This window comes from Pan troglodytes, chromosome 3 (assembly GCF_028858775.2).
Source record: "Pan troglodytes isolate AG18354 chromosome 3, NHGRI_mPanTro3-v2.0_pri, whole genome shotgun sequence".
In the NCBI taxonomy this organism is placed as follows: Eukaryota; Metazoa; Chordata; class Mammalia; order Primates; family Hominidae; genus Pan; species Pan troglodytes.
Window position 1 is genome coordinate 7296255 of NC_072401.2, and position 17593 is coordinate 7313847.

The 17593-nt window shown below is 44.8% G+C and overlaps 1 protein-coding gene and 1 long non-coding RNA gene across 14 annotated transcripts in view; one reads left to right on the forward strand and one right to left on the reverse strand.

Moving 5' to 3' along the window:
• Positions 1-17593, forward strand: part of TBC1D14 (TBC1 domain family member 14) — a 122177-nt gene that overhangs the window by 61724 nt on the left and 42860 nt on the right. Inside the window, exon 1 of one of the 13 annotated variants that reach the window (XM_003950285.6) lies at positions 14444-14584. The exons of the other annotated variants lie outside the window; for them this stretch is intronic. Within the exon in view, the coding sequence (XP_003950334.1) occupies positions 14582-14584 (3 nt within the window). The 5' untranslated portion in view covers positions 14444-14581. Of the gene's footprint in view, positions 1-14443; positions 14585-17593 lie in introns of those variants that run through there. 13 annotated transcript variants of the gene reach the window in all.
• LOC104005973 (uncharacterized) lies at positions 11270-14321 on the reverse strand. The gene is made up of 2 exons (XR_001716729.4): positions 14085-14321; positions 11270-13907 (listed from the first exon to the last, which is right to left on the reverse strand). It is a non-coding gene; the product is annotated as an uncharacterized LOC104005973 (long non-coding RNA).

Consider the following 17593-nt stretch of genomic DNA (forward strand, 5'->3'; position numbering starts at 1 on the left):
TCAAGGAGCCTGTGGCTGAGCTGGGGTCAGGTGTTCACACTGGCCAGGAGCTTTGGACCTGCCTTAAGGAGCCTGTGGCTGAGCTGGGGTCAGGTGTGCACACTGGCCAGGAGCTTTGGACTTGCAGGCTTGGGTTTGGTTTCTGGCTTCACCACTTTTTGTCTCTATTGAGCCAATGACTACTTCTCAGTTTCCTCATCTGCTAAACAGGCATTATGACATCTACTTGCTTAATTGTTCTACACTAAGGGATAATGCGCATGTGGTGTATTTTTGCCCAGGGTTGAACACAGTGAGTCGCCCAGCGTTATTAGTCAAGGAATGGATGTCTTGACTTTTAATCAATAGGTCCGATTTGTGGTGTTGATCCCATATGTGGTTTGCCCAGGACATTTGCCCAGTACAACAGATTTTATTCTAACTGGGCTGCATTCTTTTGGCTTGGGCCTTATATATTACTATTTTGGGGAAATATTGAAATGTTAACTTTTAGTTATCTTTTCAAATTGCATAAACATTTTGAAAATTAAGTCATATTTTTTGTTAACCTCGATGGTAGTTTGAGAGCGATTTTCTTAACAGGGGAAACAAAAATGACCACGGGTAGGAGAATAACAATACAACAGTGGCTGTCCAGTTGCGGTCCCCGGAGTAGTCACATCAGCATCACCCGGGCATTTGCTAGAAATGCATGTTCTCGGGCCTTACTCCAGACACATCAAACCAAGTTCTGGGGCTGGGGCCCAACAAGTTTTGTTTTAACAGAAGCTACAGGTCATTCTAATGCATGCCAAAATTTAAGAACTATTGGTATGCAGGAAGAGAATGTTAGCTATTGGAAGGAAAATAGCCATCTTTGCCACAGCAGGTTAAATAAAGGGCCCAAAGCCCACCGGCCAGGCAAATTTCAGTAACTGCTGGTGAACCGGAGAAGTTCTTGTGGATAAAGATGGGAGCATGTATTTGGAGAGAGCTGCCTTCAGGCCTCTGGTTGCTGGCTTTGTATGAGCTGGACTCTGGCCAGGGCAGCATGGATGGTGACACTGCCTCGGAAGTGCAGTCCTTTGCTTTGTGAGTAAAGGGGAACCTTCTTTCTTGGATTCCATGGCCCTTTTGTTTGTTTCACAGATTTGAGCCTCTGAGTAGATCCATCCTGAGATTACAGTGAAGGGCAAGACTTCTGTGGCCCTTGCCTTCGTTGGAATTTACCATGGGTCAAGGAAAAGACAGATTTAAACAAATAACTCTACATATAATTATAGTTGTGATCAATGTTGTGAAGAATTGCGGTGATAAGCAATTCTTATCTCTGAAGTCACCTGTTTCAAGTGACTGTCAGCCGCCGGCCACCAGATGCAAGCGTCTGTTCTCAGCCCTCGTCTTCCTTGGCCATCAGCAGCATTACCCCGGCTCCTTGAGTGACTTTCTTGCCTCGGCTTCCAGGCTGCCCGTTCGCCCACCTTTTCGGTTTCCTTTGCTAGGTGCCTCATCTTCCCCATCCTCTAAATGTTAGAGTGCCTGGAAGGCCCTTCCCTGTCCACTGTCACCCTCGAGGGCAAGCTTGTCCAACCCGCCTTAGTTTTTTGTTGTTCTGCTTTGTTGAGGCTTTTAGCAGTCTGAAGCTATGGTTTTTGTTTTCTGTATCTAGAAGCGGAAAAGAGGGATGAGGAAGGGGCTTTACTGGCCCAATCAGAAACAGAAACTAAGAACCCATGACTGTGTTCTCTCTCTTGGACACCCCTGGGGCATCTCAGCTGGACTCGAAGCTTCAGCGGTCAGGCTGCCACCCTGTCTCCAGTTGGGACCTACCTCCTGCCCAAAAATGACCATTTAAAAAGTAAAAGTGATGCTTTGTAATTTGAGCAGGTGTCAGAGGCTCAGGGCTGAAAATACGTGGGGATGCTTTACAACAGACTCGGTAACTCTTTCCGACATAACACTGTGTACATAGGCTGTAGGGATTGACGTCGTTGTTGGAAATGAGGTTGAGCAGAAAGTTAATGTCCTGGTTGGACTCAGGGTGCTGCTGATTGTTGGAAAGATAGCTGCAGGGAGGATAGGCTTGTAGGTTTCAGTGTCCTGGATGAAACACTGTCATGTGAGCACCCATGAGTACATGGCCTGTTGTGTTTGCGTTTGTATAGCCTGGAATGTCTTGGGCGGCCTTCTGGAATTTCAAGTCAGCTCTTAGATTTTAAAGCAAGAATCCCAGAAGAAGGCAGATCCAGGACAGTGACATTTTCTCTCCTCACCTCTGAGAAGTCTGGGGTACTCCAAAAGTCTCAAAACATTGTAGATTGCAGCAAGGATAGGTCTTGGTGGTCAGTGGAAGTAAGTGGCTGCCGGCCTACAGGCAAATTCTAAAATAATAAGAAAAAACTTCACTTTCATTATCCCTTATGCCTTTGCAAAATGGGTTTGAACGAGCTTACAGAAGTGAACAGGTCCCGGTCCCAGGTTAGACGGAATAAGCACATTCTACCCGGTGTCACCCAATGAATGCAGATATAAAACCTGAACAGAAAGCATGGAGCAGCTATTTGAGATTCTGGAAAGTAAACAGTGGCAGGTGAGTTGGGGAAGAAGACCAGAATTTGAAGTACCACTGAATTGGTACTGAGTTTACCAATTTTTTTTTCCCTTCCAATATTTCTCAGCCTGAACTCAGGCAGACCCAAACGCAGGAATAGGTCTTAATGTGGACAGAGAGCACCAGGAGAAGCTCTGTACTTCTGACTTGGCGAATGGGTCTCTAACACTTAGAATGAAGAAACCCCATTTTTTAGTTTTATTTATTTATTTATATTTATATTTTATTTTGAGACAGAGTCTCACTCTGTCACCCAGGCTGAAGTGCAGTGGCGCAATCTTGGCTTACTGCAACCTCCGCCTCCTGGGTTCAAGTGATTCTCCTGCCTCAGCCTCCTGAGTAGCTGGGACTACAGGCGTGCACCACCACCCCCGGCTCATTTTTATATTTTTAGTAGAAATGGGGTTTCACCATGTTGGCCAGGCTGGTCTCGAACTCCTGACCTCAGGTGATCCACCTGCCTTGGCCTCCCAGAGTGCTGGGATTACAGACATGAGCCACTGCGCCCAGGCCTAGTTTTATTTTTTACTCTGTCCTCTTGCACCCCAGCCCTCAGGCATTCTTATGAGAGCAGCAGCTGATGGGAGCCTGAGACTCCCAGAAAAGGGAAGCTGATTAGAAGAATTTTGTTTCCAAGGGGTAAAGTGTGAACCCCCCTGATGCTTTATTCTCTCTCACTCCCCATTACCTGGCCCAGATATGGATGCAGTTGTGGGAAGCGTGTGGCTAGAGAACCAGAAAAGGGGAGACCCAGGAAACTAGAAAGTACTGGGGGGATTGCAGAGAGGAGGAGCTCAGGAAGGTGACCCTTTAAGGTGTTAATGAACTCCCAGACTTCTCGTCATGTTGTGGGTACCCAGATCTGACGCTGAGTAGCTTACGTAGACTTGGAGAACTCATCTCTGGGATAGACCACCATGCAGTTCCCTAACTGGCCACTGGATGGTGCACAGGCAGGATGGATCCAAAAAGCACTTCAAAGGCTTTGAAAACAGCTGACTTTGGAACCACAACTCACAGAAGGCTGGCTGGAACTTGTGTGTGGAATCCAACTGCATAAATTGCTTACTAAGATAAAAACGTCAACATTCTCCCAAGGGTTGAGAGAAAATTCAGAGTTTCTTAACACAATATTGAAAATGTCTAGAATGCAGTTCAAAATTAATTGGCTTAAGAAGAACTAGAATCATCTTTAAAAAAAAAAAATTTCCTCTGAATCAGAATAGGTTCAGATAGGATCGTCTTTTTTTGTGTGTCTGTTTTGTTTGTTTGTTTTTGTTTTGTTTTGTTTTGTTTTGTTTGAGATGGAGTCTTGCTCTGTTGCCCAGGCTGGAGTGCAGTGGTGTGATCTCAGCTCACTGCAACCTCTGCCACCCAGGTTCAAGTGATTCTCCTGCCTCAGCTTCCCAAGCAACTGGGATTACAGGCGCCCGTCACCATGCCTGGCTAACTTGTTTGTATTTTTAGTAGAGACAGGGTTTCACTATGTTGGCCAGGCTGGTTTTGAACTCCTGACCTCAAGAGATCCACCCGTCTTGGCCTCCCAAAGTGCTAGGATTACAGGCATGAGCTGCCGCGCCCGGCCTGTTTTTTGTTTTTGAGATAGGGTCTTGCTCTGTCCCCCAGGCTGAAGTGCAGTGGCGCATCTCAGCTCACTGCAACATCTGCCTCCCAGGCTCAAGCGATCCTCCCATCTCAGCCTCGTGAGTAACTGGGACTACAGGCACGTGACACCACACCTGGCTAATTTTGTATATTTTTTGTAGAGACAAGGTTTTGCCATGTTGCCCAGGCTGGTCTTGAACTCCTGGATTCAAGTGATCTGCCTGCCTCAGCCTCCCCAAAGTGCTGGGATTACAGGTGTGAGCCACTGCGCCTGGCCAGGATCATCTTTTAATAATCAAGACACCACTGCCGAGATAACACAGATGTTGGAATTATTCAATAGACTTTAAAGCAGTCATTATAAAAATGCTCCAACAAGTAAGGGTGCACACTTCTGAGATGGGAAAATAGAAAGTATCAGTAAAGGAAAAGAAACTATAAAAAGAATTAAGTGGAAATTTTGTAACTGTAAAATACACTAACTGAAATAAACTAACCAGACAGGCTCAATAGCAGAATGGAGATGGTAGAGGAAAGAGTGAGTGAATTTTAAGATCAATAGAAATTATCCAATCCAGGCCGGGAGTGGTGGCTCACACCTGTAATCCCAGCACTTTGGGAGGCTGAGGCGGGTGGATCACCTGAGCTCAGGAGTTCGAGACCAGCCTGGCCAATGTGGCGAAACCCCATCTCTACTAAAAATACAAAAATTAACCAGGTGTGGTGGCAGGTGCCTGTAATCCCAGCCACTTGGGAGGCTGAGAGAGGAGAATCACTTGAACCCAGGAGCCGGAGGTTGCAGTGAGCCGAGATCGTGCCACTGCACTCCATTCTGGGTGACAGAGCACTCTGTCTCAAAACAAAACAAAAAACAGAAATTATCCAGTCTGCATAGTACAGAGAAAAAAATGAGTTTAAAAAATGAACAGAGCCTTAGGAACATGTGGGGCAGTACTAAACAGTATAACACTGTCACTGGAGTGTCAGAAGGAGAGGAGAAACAATATGATGCAGACAATTATTGGAGTAAATGATGGCTGAATATCTCCCACATTTAGCAAAAGATAGAAACCTATAGATTCAGGAAATTCAGTGGCCGCCAAACAAAATAAACTCTAAAAAGTAAGAAGTCCATGTCCAGATACATCATAACCAAATTGCTGAAAATGAAGACAAAAAAATCATATAAGCAACCAGAGAAGAACAATGTCATACTTATTGGGGAATAACGATTTGACTGAATTTCTCATCGGAAACCGTGGAGGCCAGAAAAAGTAAAACGATATTGTTAGAGCGCCGAAAAGAACTGTCAACCCAAATTCTGTATCCAGCAAAAATGCCCTTCAGGAATGAAAGTGAAATAAAGATATTCTCAGGTGATGAAAAACGAAGAATTTGTTGCCAGCAGCAGACTTGCTGAAAGAAGTTGTTCAGATAGAAGGGCCTTTATGCTAGGAGGAGACTTAGAACATCAGGAAAGAAGGGGGGCAGAAATTGTCAGGATCTGGATAAATACAGTAGACTATTTTCCTTTTGTTTTAACTGAAAGCAAGTAGATGTTGCCTTTAAATATACAGTAACAATGTGCTATAACACGATTAGAGTAGAAAGAGCAATAAACAATTTGCCGTATAATTATAATGCAAAGTTGGTGAGTTAAAACACCATAAATATAAAGACATTCACAAAACCACAGTTGAATATACATAACTCTCGTTTCCTGGGAAACACAATTTTAAATAAATAGTTGAGTTCCCCAATGGACTATAAATCCCGGAGAAAAAAATCAGGGCACATAATAAATTGTCATGAAAAGAATCTAGAAAATGAAATGACGTGTGCATGGGGTTCTTATTCCTATTGAGATTGATTTGGGGAACGTTTTCAAATCAGTAGACTGTTTTCTTAATGAGCTATTTAAAAATATGTTTGAAAGCAAAAATTATAATGTCTGGCGTTTGCAGTGTATGTAGATGTTAATATGTAAGACAAGCGAAATACAAAAGGGGACAAGGTGTGGTGATAAAGTTTCTGCATTCCACTTGAAGTAGTAAAATACTGATTCTAAGTAGATTGTGGAAAGTTAATATGTATATTGTAATCCTTAGACCAACCACTAAACTATACAAAGAGATGGCAAAAAACATAATAGAGAAACCAAAATGGAGTTCGAAAAAAAGTTCAAAAAGCTTGAATCAAGACAGGAAAGAAGACATGGAGGAAGAAAAAAAAAAGAGAAAACAAATGAGATGGTAGACCTAAATTCAAACATATCAACAACTGCATTAAATGTAAATGATCTGAACACACCAGTTGTGTGTCTCAATACTCAGTTCTGACAGATTGTCAGAATGGGTTAAAAAAATGGGCTGGGTGTGTTGGCTTGCACCTGTAATCCTAGCACTTTGGGAGGCCGAGGCAGACGATTACTTGAAGCCAGGAGTTCCAGACCAGCCTGACAAGCATAGTGAGACCCTGTCTCTATTGAAAAAATTTAGTTGGGCATGGTGATACACACCTGTAGTCCTAGCTGGTCAAGAGACTGAGGCAGGAGGATCGCTTGAGCCCAGGAGTTTGAGGTTACAGTGAACTGATTTTACCCCTGCATGCTAGCCTGAGTGACAGAGTGAGACCCTATCTCAAAAAAACACAAAACCATAGACCCAACTATGTATATGTTGTCTGCAAGAAACTCACTTCAAATATAGAATATGTAGATTAAAATAAAAAGATAGAAAAAGATATACCATGAAAACACTAATCAAAATTAAGATAAGTCTATTAATATAATAAAAATTAAGATAGGTCTATTAATATTATAAAAAGCAGACTTCAGAACAAAATTATCAGAGATAAAGTGGGACATTACCTAATGAAGACATAATGATTCTAAATGTATTTGCACTTCATAACAGAGCTGCAAAATACATGAAGCAAAGTCTATTAGATCTGAAACAAATGGACACGTCCACATTTATAATGGGAGTGTCAACAGTCCTCACTAAACAGTAATTGATTGAACTGTAGACAGAATCAGCCAGGACATAGAAATGTACACCATCAACCAACCTGATCTAATTCACAATTTATAGAACACAGCACCCTCCAGCAAGAGCAGAATACAGTTTTTTCAAATGTACATGGAACATTCACCAAGACAGACCATATTCTGGGATATAAAAGAAGCTTAAAAATTTCAAAAGGATTAAAATTATACAAAATATGTTCTGACCAGAGTGATATTAGACTAGAAAACAGTGACAGAAAAATAATTGTCTCCCCAAACTTGCACATTAAACAAGTAGCATACTTCTAAATCATGGGCCCATGAGGAAGTCACGAGGAAAATTAGAAAATATTTTGAAGCGAACGAGAACACAACATACCAAAATTTGTAGGTTGCAGTGCTTAGAGGGAAACGTATAGCATTAAAATGCTCACATAGAAAAGAAAAAAGGTCTCAGATCAGTAATCAAAGTTTCTACCTTAAGAAAGTATAAACAGAGCAAATAAACCCAAAGCAAGCAAAAGGAAGCAAGTAATAAATGTGAGAACAGATATCCGTATAATTAAAAACAGAAAAATGATAGACCGAAAGCCGGGGCTTTGAAATGATCAACAAAATTGATTAAACTCTAGCAAAACTGACAAAAAGAGAATAAAATTAGCAAAAGGAATGAAAAAAGGGGATACCACTACAGACTCCACAAAAATAAGACAATAGAATGTTATAAATAACTTGTCTTTTTTTTTTTCGAGACGGAGTCTCGCTCTGCCACCCAGGCTGGAGTGCAGTGGTGTGATCTTGGCTCACTGCAACCTCTGCCTACCGGGTGCACGCCATTCTTCTGCCTCAGCCTCCCAAGTAGCTGGGACTACAGGCGCCCGCCACCACGCCCGGCTAATTTTTTGTATTTTTAGCAGAGATGGGGTTTCACCATGTTAGCCAGGATGGTCTCGATCTCCTGACCTTGTGATCCACCCACCTTGGCCTCCCAAAGTGCTGGGATTACAGGTGTGAGCCACCGCGCCCGACCTCTCTTTTTTTTTTTTTTTTTTTTAAAGACAGAGTCTTGCTCTGTTGCTCAGGCTGGAGTGTGGTGGTGCGACCTCAGCTCACTGCAACCTCTGCCTCCTGGGTTCAAGTGATTCTCATGCCTCAGCCACCCGAGTAGCTGGGATTACAGGCATGTACCACCACGCCCAGCTAATTTTTGTATTTTTAGTAGAGACAGGGTTTTGCCATGTTGGCCAGGCTGGTCTAGAATTCCTGGCCTCCAGTGATCCACCTGCCTAAGCTTCCCAAAGTGCTGGGATTACAGGTGTGAGGTACTGCGCCAGCCACATAAATTTGATAACTTAGATGAAACCGTCCATTTCCTTGAAAATTGCAAATCACCAAAATTCATCCAAGATGAAATAGATAACCTGAATCATCCTGGAATTTATTAAAGCAGGACTAGATGGTTTCACTGATGAATCCTACTGAACATTTAAAGAAAACACCAATTTGAGAAGAAGAGGGAGTACTTCCTCACTCATTTTAAAGGCCAATATTACCCTGATATCAAAACCAGATGAATACAGTACCAAAAAAACTACAGGCAAATATCCCTTTTGAAGACACACAAAAAATTCTCAACACAGTATTAACAAATTGAATCCCATAATACATTAAAAAGTTATAACCATGACAAAGTGACATTTAGCCCAGGAACACAAGGCTGGGTCAGTGTTTGAAAATCGATCAGTGTCAGCTACCATACTACCAATTTAAAGAAAACCACACGATCCTATCAGTTGGTGCAGCAAAAGCATTTGATAGAATTCAGTGTCCATTCCTCACAAAAACTCTCAGCAAAGAAGAAATGGAAGAGAACTTCCCCCACCTGATAAAGAGCATCTACAGGAAACAGCTACAGCTAACATGCTTAATGGAGAAAGACTGAAGGCCTTCCCCTAACATTGAAAACAAGACAAGGATGTCCACTCTTACTATTCCTGTTCAACATTATATCGGAAGTCCTAGCTGGTACCTTGCTCGTGGGAATGCACAATGGTACAGCCATTTCCCAACTGTGGAAAACCAGTTGGGAGGTTTCTTATAGGTGAAACATATACTTAGAATTAGCCCAGCAATCCCACTCTTAGGTATTTGCCATCGAGAAATGAAAACTTATGTTTGCACAAAAATCTGTACATGTTTATAGCAGCTCTTTTCATAATCTTCAAGAAATGGAAGCAACCCAAATGCCTTTCAATGAATGGATGAATGGTGGTACATTCTATACAACGAAATATGACTCAGTAATAAACACACCTAATACCTTGGGTGAACCTCGGGCATTATCTGAAGGTAAAAGTCAGTCTCGAAAGCTTGCGTGCTGTGATTTCATTTGTATCACATACTTGAAAAGACAAAGTTGTAGTGATGGAGAACAGATTCACAGTGCCAGGGGTGGGGTAGGGTGTGACTACCAAGGGCTAACACAAAGGAGGTTTTGAGAGTGATAGAACTGTTTTATATCTTGATTGTCATAATGGTGGCTACAAGGCAACATTTTAGAAGTCATAGGACTATATACACTAAAAAGCTAACTGTATGTTAATTCAAAAAATAAACTAACATGAATTAGTGAATCATTTAGGGTTCTTTTGACCCAGCATTTCCACTTCTGTTAATTTCTCCTACAGATGAATACGCATATAGGTGAAATGACAGTTGTATAAGGGTATTGATCGCAGCACAAGTGATTGGAAGCTATCTAAATGTTTGGCAGGGAATTGGTGAAATCCTAAATGAAATACTGTGCCAACCTCACAAAGCAAGATGGATTACCATTTGTATAGTGTGCTCTATGTGGATAAAGATACACGCACATCCTCATAAATGCAGAGACCATATTTGGAAGGATACTTACAAAATAGCTATTAGTGGAATTTCTTTGGAGAGGAGAACAAACTGGGTACATGGGAGATAGGAGGGAGACCTACTTTCCACTGTATACACTTTTGTACCTTTTGTATTTTGTTCTGTGTACATGTCTACTTAAAAGAATTTTTTTTTTTTGAGACAAAGTCTTGTTCTGTTGCCCAGACTGGAGTGCAGTGGCACGATCTCGGCTCACTGCAACCTCTGCCTCCTGGGTTCAAGCAATTTCTGGCTAATTTTTGTATTTTTAGTAGAGACAGGGTTTCACCATGTTGGCCAGGCTGGTCTTGAACTCCTGACCTCAAGTGATCCGCCTGCCTTGGCCTCCCAAAGTGCTAGGATTACAGGCGTGAGCCACCGTACCCGGCCTTTAAAATATATATATATATATTTTTAATGTGTAGAATGACAGAAAAATTGTTGAGGAAATTTGGGCAAAGGACAGCAAGATGAAACCAGAGGTAAGTGGATGCCCCAAGATACAACTCACAGAATCTCATGTAACTCCTAGAGGTGTGCTACAAACTTTACATTGAGCTTTCCAGTGGCCAGAGCAGAGGGAAACATTATACAGCTGGTGACCGAGTTGAAAGCTGAAGCTACTCTGGAAGTTTTGGCTTGTCAAGGTGGTAGAGGTCATGTTTGTATGGGACTGGGATCGTTTGGTGGAGAACAGGTCTATCAGGAGATTATCCCATAAAATGTCTAATCCCCATTTGTCCCCATTAATGTTGGGGTTTAGAGAAGCAGCAGGTTAATTACATATCATACTTCCACATGATGCCAAGAACGAGAAAGAAGGAAGTGATCTGAAGTTTCTACAGGGGAAATGGCAGCATGGTTGTTTAATTTGCACTTTCCTTTTTAGTCTTCTATTATCCTGGTAACAGCTTATTTATTCTGAGAAGTATAAATTCTTTATCCCCAATGCCTTTTAACAATAAAGACTGAAATTCCTATTTAATGCTTAATGCTTCCTAAGTTTTGCTTATTTTTCCTAATGTGGAAGTGATAAGTTTCCGTTAGTTGGAGAGGGTAGTGTTGAGAGCACACTTTCTTTGGTGCAAACACTGTGGATCTTGTGTTCAGTCTTACTGCTGCGTCTCGCCAGAAGGAATAGGAATTCAGGAACAGGAAACACATTTGTTCTTTTACAGGTCTTTACTGGGGCCTTTCACAGTACTGGGGTGAGAGGGGTCTCGGGCCTGTGAACATGGGGTTGGGGTGGGTTGGGAAGACTCTGGCTTTGGGATTAGAAAGCCGGAATGTGTACCTTGGTTCTGTCATTTACAGTCAGTCGTGTGGACTTAAGCCCATGTCTTTGTCTCTCTGAGCCTCAGTATCCTCTGCAGAGGTAGTGCTCACATTGCCTATGCTCGTGAGGGTGAAGTACAATGAAGCATGGGGTCGTGGAGCAGTGGCTGGCATCCTGGCATCCCATGGGAGCTTCGGCACGGTCAGGACTCATTGTGGTCTCCTGTCACGGCTAGACCTTCAGTCTTGTGTGCATAGAAAAAAGCCAGCAACAGACCCAAAAAACAACCTTGCTGCAGTAATAATTCGGTGTGGCTTGGAAATAGCAGTTGGTGAAATCGATTTTTGATGCCATCTGAATTAGCTTGAAAATTATTTTTCAAATTTTACATACAATTTATGAAAAAATACTTATCAAATACTCAAATGATAGATGCAAGACAGGAAAATCCTTTCCCTCCTGAGACTTCACAGCCCCGTCACAGGAGTCTCTGATGGTTTCATGTCTGCCTTCCCAGGCCTTTCTCTGAGACAAATTATGTATGTGTAAATTTCGTCCACACAATTGCATTGACATGATGTAATTGCAGACTGAGTTCTTTGAGCACCTTCTCTCTGGTATGCTTAGGAAGCTTGTTAAACACATAACTTGAAGCTGTAGTAGCCTGTGATTGTAAGGAGGGGACTGTCTGTGTTCTAAGTCTGGTTTCTGGCTGACCTTGGACTCGGCAGTGGTGTCTGCAGGAGGGTGGCCCGTTGTGTACGATTGTGAACGCCGAAGAGATGGTGCAGCTTAATTGATGCCGCTTCCCAGAAAGACCGAGAGAAAAGCCCCTGGGAGCTTTTGAATGCTTTTGCCCTCGCCTGGGCAATTTAATGTGTCAATGTGCCCCACTTAGATGGAGCGGCTGTTGACATTTTGCCATATTTACTTTATTGTGCCTCTATTTTTTAAAAAATTGAACCATTTGCAGTATTATGACATCTTACTGCTAAATACTTCAGCACACAGCTCTTAAGAGTAAAGACATTCTCCTACATAACCATGACTGTTACCACACCCAGGAGAATGATGGGGAATTCCATAGTAGCATCTGATACCCAGAGCATGTTCTAATTTCCTCAGTTGTATCAAGCTGTTCTTTTTGAACCAGGATCCAGTCAGGTTTGTGTATTGCCTTAATTATATGTCCCTTTATTCTTTTCATATAAAACACTCCTTTTTCTCACGACTTTTACCTTTTTTAAACTTAAAATGATCAAGGTCAAAGATTTATTTTACGCCTTGAGGAGACCAGTAAGAGATAAAACTTATGCCAAGAGCATTTGAGGAATTAGGGGTGTGTGTGTGTTTGTACACACATATATGCATAAAACCCAAAAAGAACTAGAGTAAGATGGCTAGGTTAGATTTCAATGAACAAACAAACTGGTCACAATAAAACATAATCTTTGGGGTTATCTTTTCTTTTGGACATTATCTACAAGTTAATATGTAACTTTACAGTATTTGGGCTTGAATGGAGTAATAAATAGCACAGGGACAGTGTCCTAGATAGTTAAATAATCTTTAGGCAGCCATGCTAAAAGTGCCCAGGAATTAATTGAAAGAATAACCCCTACTCCTGCTTTTGCCTTATTTTCAAATTTTGGATAATTGTCTTAACAAGGCGTTCGCTAATCCTTTCAGCCAGAATCAGCCTCTTTCCCTTTTATCCTATTTTTAAAAATGGCTTGAGGTATAAATAATATACCATGAGATCCACTCATTGTAAGTGTTCCACGATTTTAATAAATGTATACAGTTATGCAACTATCATTGCAATCTAGTTTTAAAATATGTTCGACATCCAAAGTTTTATTTTTCATCACCCAAAAAAGTTCCTTCGTGCCTGTTTGCAGTTGATCCCACTCTCACCCCCAGGCAAACATGAATTTGCTTTCTCTCTAGAGATTTACCTTTTTAAGAAGTGTCACATAAATGGAATAATGGAATTTTCTTGTCTGGCATCTTTCACCTGGCCTAGCGTTTTTGAGGTTCATCCACGTAGGCCCATGTCTCAGCAGTTTCTTTTCATGGCCGTTTCCCTGCTGCTCATGCATCCGCGGTTGGTGGACGTTCTGGTTGGCGTGAACAATGCTGTTAGGAATGTTTGCATGCAAGTCTCTCTGGTCGTATTTCTCTTGGGTGGGTTCCTGGGAGTATGGTAGGGGATGTTGAATTATAGAAGAAGCTGCACCATTTTACACTCCTACCAAGGATTTAGGAGAATTCCAGCTTCTCTACGTCTTTGCTATCACTTGCCATTGTCCTTTTTATTTTATCCTGGCGGCTGTCACAGGCTTCCTCTGATGGAGACCTGTCTGCCGGCGATTTGGTAGTTCTGAATCCCAGGAGATCTGCTGGGGGAGCCTTGGGCGAGGCCCCGTCACGGGAGAGCCTCGTGTTGCCGCAGACCGGACTTGCTCAACCCTGGGACCTGGGGCCCGCGGCTGACCAGAAGTAATTTTGACCCGACGTAGTCCCTACGGTGTAGGGTCGAAGTTTAAAGACTGTTTTTAAAAACCTGAGGTCTCACCGACAGCGTACCGCGCCATCTGAAGGGCGCTGTCCCGCCGGCTTCCGTCTCCCTCCCGGCAGCCCCGGGGCGCCTGTTCGGCTTTTCTAAGTGTTTTGTGTGCTCCCTGACGTTTTAAACTCACCTGTTAATACTTTGTGAAAAACAGGAGCCACGGTAGCCCGTAAAAACTGCTCACAATCACCCCGCCACCCAGAGCTCACTAGTGCGAATATTTTTATGCAATTTCTTTTGGCAACACGTTTCTCAGCTCTCGGGTGATCTTTAAGGCAGAAGCTGGCTCTCCGCCTGTCGGCGCGCGTCCCCGGTGTTTACGGCCGGTGGGGCCGTACCACGGGGACGCCCCAGCCCCGCCCCTTGTGCCCGCCCCTCGCCGCCCATCAGCCCCGCCCCCTTGGGAGTCTCCAGCCAGGCCTGACGCGCCGAGCCGGCAGCGCGGATCGCCTCGCTGCGTCTGCGCGCGATTGAGCGGCCTGCCGCCCCGCCCCGCCCCGCCCCGCGAGTCTGAGGAGCCGCCGCGTCCGCCCGCCCGCCCGCGGTCCGGGAGGGAGGGAGGGAGGCCGGCCCTCCGCTCGCTGGGCATGGAGCCTCCGGCCGCGCGCCTCTAAGGCCCCGGCGTTCATGGTGAGTCGGGGTGCGGGCCAGTGCCTCTACCTGCGCCCCAGGCCTGCCCGGTCCCGTGGGCCTGTCCTGTCCTGGGCCTGCCAGCCCTGCGGCCCCGCGCAGGTGGAGGGTGCGAGTGTGCATGTGTGCGGTTGTGCGGGTGTGCGAGCATCACGTGCATCTGTCCTCAACAGGCGAAGCTTGCTGTGCATGCTGCTGATGCGCTCTCCTCCCTGGTACTCTTTGTGTCTGTGTTACCACGTATTTTCTTCTGGTTCACGTTTACTAGGACGACGAGAGACAGCGTGAGCGAGCACGTCCTTTGAGTCCTCCTTACCCTGTTTTCAGAGCCGGGCCAGGCCCAGCAGCCCCCTTAGAGGCCAGAAGGGCCTCGCCTGCGATCCGATGAGCCTTTGTATGGAGATGAGACTGCGCTCCGAGCTCTAGAGCCCAATGAGGTGGTCAGGTTGCAACAGCAACCGGGCGTGTTAAAACCTAGTTCCTTTGAATATGTTTCATTCACCAGCCCGCATATTAACTTTTGATGCTCTGGGAGGAATATGACTATTACAAAAGGACTCCTGAGAGTGCTTCCCAGAATGCCAACATTCCCAGTAACTTAGAGAACGCTTTCCAGGAGGGGACTGCAGCTGGTTAAAGAATCCAGGCCAGAGGAACCACTCAGGTGTTCTCAGTGGCTTTACTTACTGTGAGGTCAGGCTTCAGGGGTTACCCGGGGCTGCCTTTTGGAAGGTGGGACCTTTGTAAGACCTGTGCAGGCCATTCTTCCCCCTCAAAATGGCAAAACAGAGCCCCTCCCAGATGCTAAACTGGGCTCCCCTCTCCAAGACAATTGCTTTTACAAATGGCCAAGTGTGAGACCAGCCGCGGTGTTGCGGACACTTTCAGTTTCGTGCCCTTTTCCACAAGCAACCCTCTTAGAGTGGAATGTTGTGAAGAGTAATTTCATAGTATATAGTGACAGTCATACTCCTATCATTTCTGGGCACCTGCTTTGGCTCTGCAGCTTATGCTGGTTCTCCTTTAATCTTCAAGTGTAACAGATGAGGAAACAGGCTTGTGGATGGAGGAGGAGCTCAAGGTCATTCTGCTGGTGGTGCTGGCTCAGACCAGGCCTGCCGCTGTCCCCCAGCGCTTCCCTGGGTCCTCAGCCTGTGCAGATGTGGTGGCCGTGCTGTCACAGCATTAGTTCAAGTCAGTCTTTTGACAGGTACCACTCGGATGGCCGGCCTGCCTTGGCAGCTTTATTCCAGGCGCACTCCCAAATCCTCAGGTTATTTTCACTGGTGAATCTTGATACTGCAGACAGCGGGGTCGGAGATTTAAGCACAGGATTTGACTGATGACCCTTTCCTCTTGTAGCTAAAATAGATTTCCAGGGAGCTAGAGGCTCCTTCCTGGAAGTCAGGGGGCTTCCACTAGCAGGTTATTGACATCATTGGCTGTTTTGTAGTGTTCCTCCAGTTCATAAGTAGCATTGATGACCCTTCTTGTCTTTCTACCAGGAGTACTTTCTTTTTTCTTTCTTTCTTTGTTTTTTTTTTTGTTTTGTTTTGTTTTGTTTTTGAGACAGGGTCTTGCCCTGTTGCCCTGGTGCGGTTATGGCTTACTGCAACCTTGAACTCCTGGGCTCAAGTGATCCTTGTCTCAGCCTCTTGAGTAGTTGGGACCACAGGCACAGCACCTCTGTGCCAGGCTTAGGAATACTTTTTCATTGTTTGAGAATCATGATCCTTTCTTTTCCCTCTTAAAACAAATGTGCATTGAAGCAGGCTTTCCCCCCGCTTTTTAAACCAACAAACGTTAAACCTAATTCAGGAGTCTCGTGCCCTTCTTGTCTTTAGCACTGTGCAGATCACACGTGGAATGTAGACCCTGCCCCTGGATGCGTCTGAGGGGCTCCCCATACCTCATAGTCTCTTCTCTGGCTCTCCTCTCTCTCCTGGGGCTTGTCCCAGCACCTCTGGGTAACGTGTTGAGACCTTCAAATCTAGAGCAAAGCAACTTTGACTCTGCACCATTCCCGGTTCAAATCCTGGTGCTAGCCTGCTTGTGGGTGTCTCTTGGCCACTGCTTCTGCTGTCAGAGTGCCTCTTCCTCTTGGCCTCTAGCCCACGTCTTACCTGTCTGTCCACTCAACTGGCCCCTTTGTGAAAGCTTCCCATGTCCCCCTGGCCTCAGGCATCCTGCCCTTCCTCCCACAGTGTGTGGCTCGCCCCTCCTGGCACACCTCACGGTCTCACCTGTGTGGGAGCCTCTGCCTGCATCGTATTGCCCCTGTCGAGTGAGCCCTGCTGGGTTGGAGATTGAGGATCTCCTAAAGTGCCAGGCCCGCGTGGTCCCTTCACAAATTAGTTTCCTCTTTTCCACATGGCCCCTTCCCTCTTGCCCTGCATGCTGAGTCTCATGCAGAGCCCTCTGCATGAGACTGGGGCTCTGCTCAGGCACCCTGCCTCCCTGCCTTTTTTCTTCAACCTTAGCTGGGTCATCAGACCACACCCCACAAGTTGGCTGCTAGTGAGGTGCTGCTGCCATGTTGGTATGGTCTCGTCTTTCCCAGCGTGATTCCTTATAAGCTGCCCAGAGCAGGGACTTCGAACAACTGTGCTTCTAAACTGACAGCCTGCAAACTTTTTTGAAATTCTTCCCAGTTAGACACTTTAAATTGAGACTCATTGTACTGACATAACTAAGTGTAAAGCTGAAGCAAATTGTATTTATGTACTGTGTTTTATTGTTTTGTTTTTTTTTTAAATGCTGTTGTGACCAGTCAAACTGATCTGCTGCTAGAACTTTGAAGAACCTTGTTCTAAATTCCTTCTGAGGGCTGGGTGCAGTGGCTCACGCCTGTAATCCCAGCACTTTGGAGGCTGAGGTGGGTGGATCACTTGAGATCAGGAGTTCCAGACCAGCCTGGCCAACATGGCAAAACCCTGTCTCTACTAAAAATACAAAAATTAGCTGGGCCTGGTGGCACGCGCTTGTAATCCCAGCTACTTGGGAGGCTGA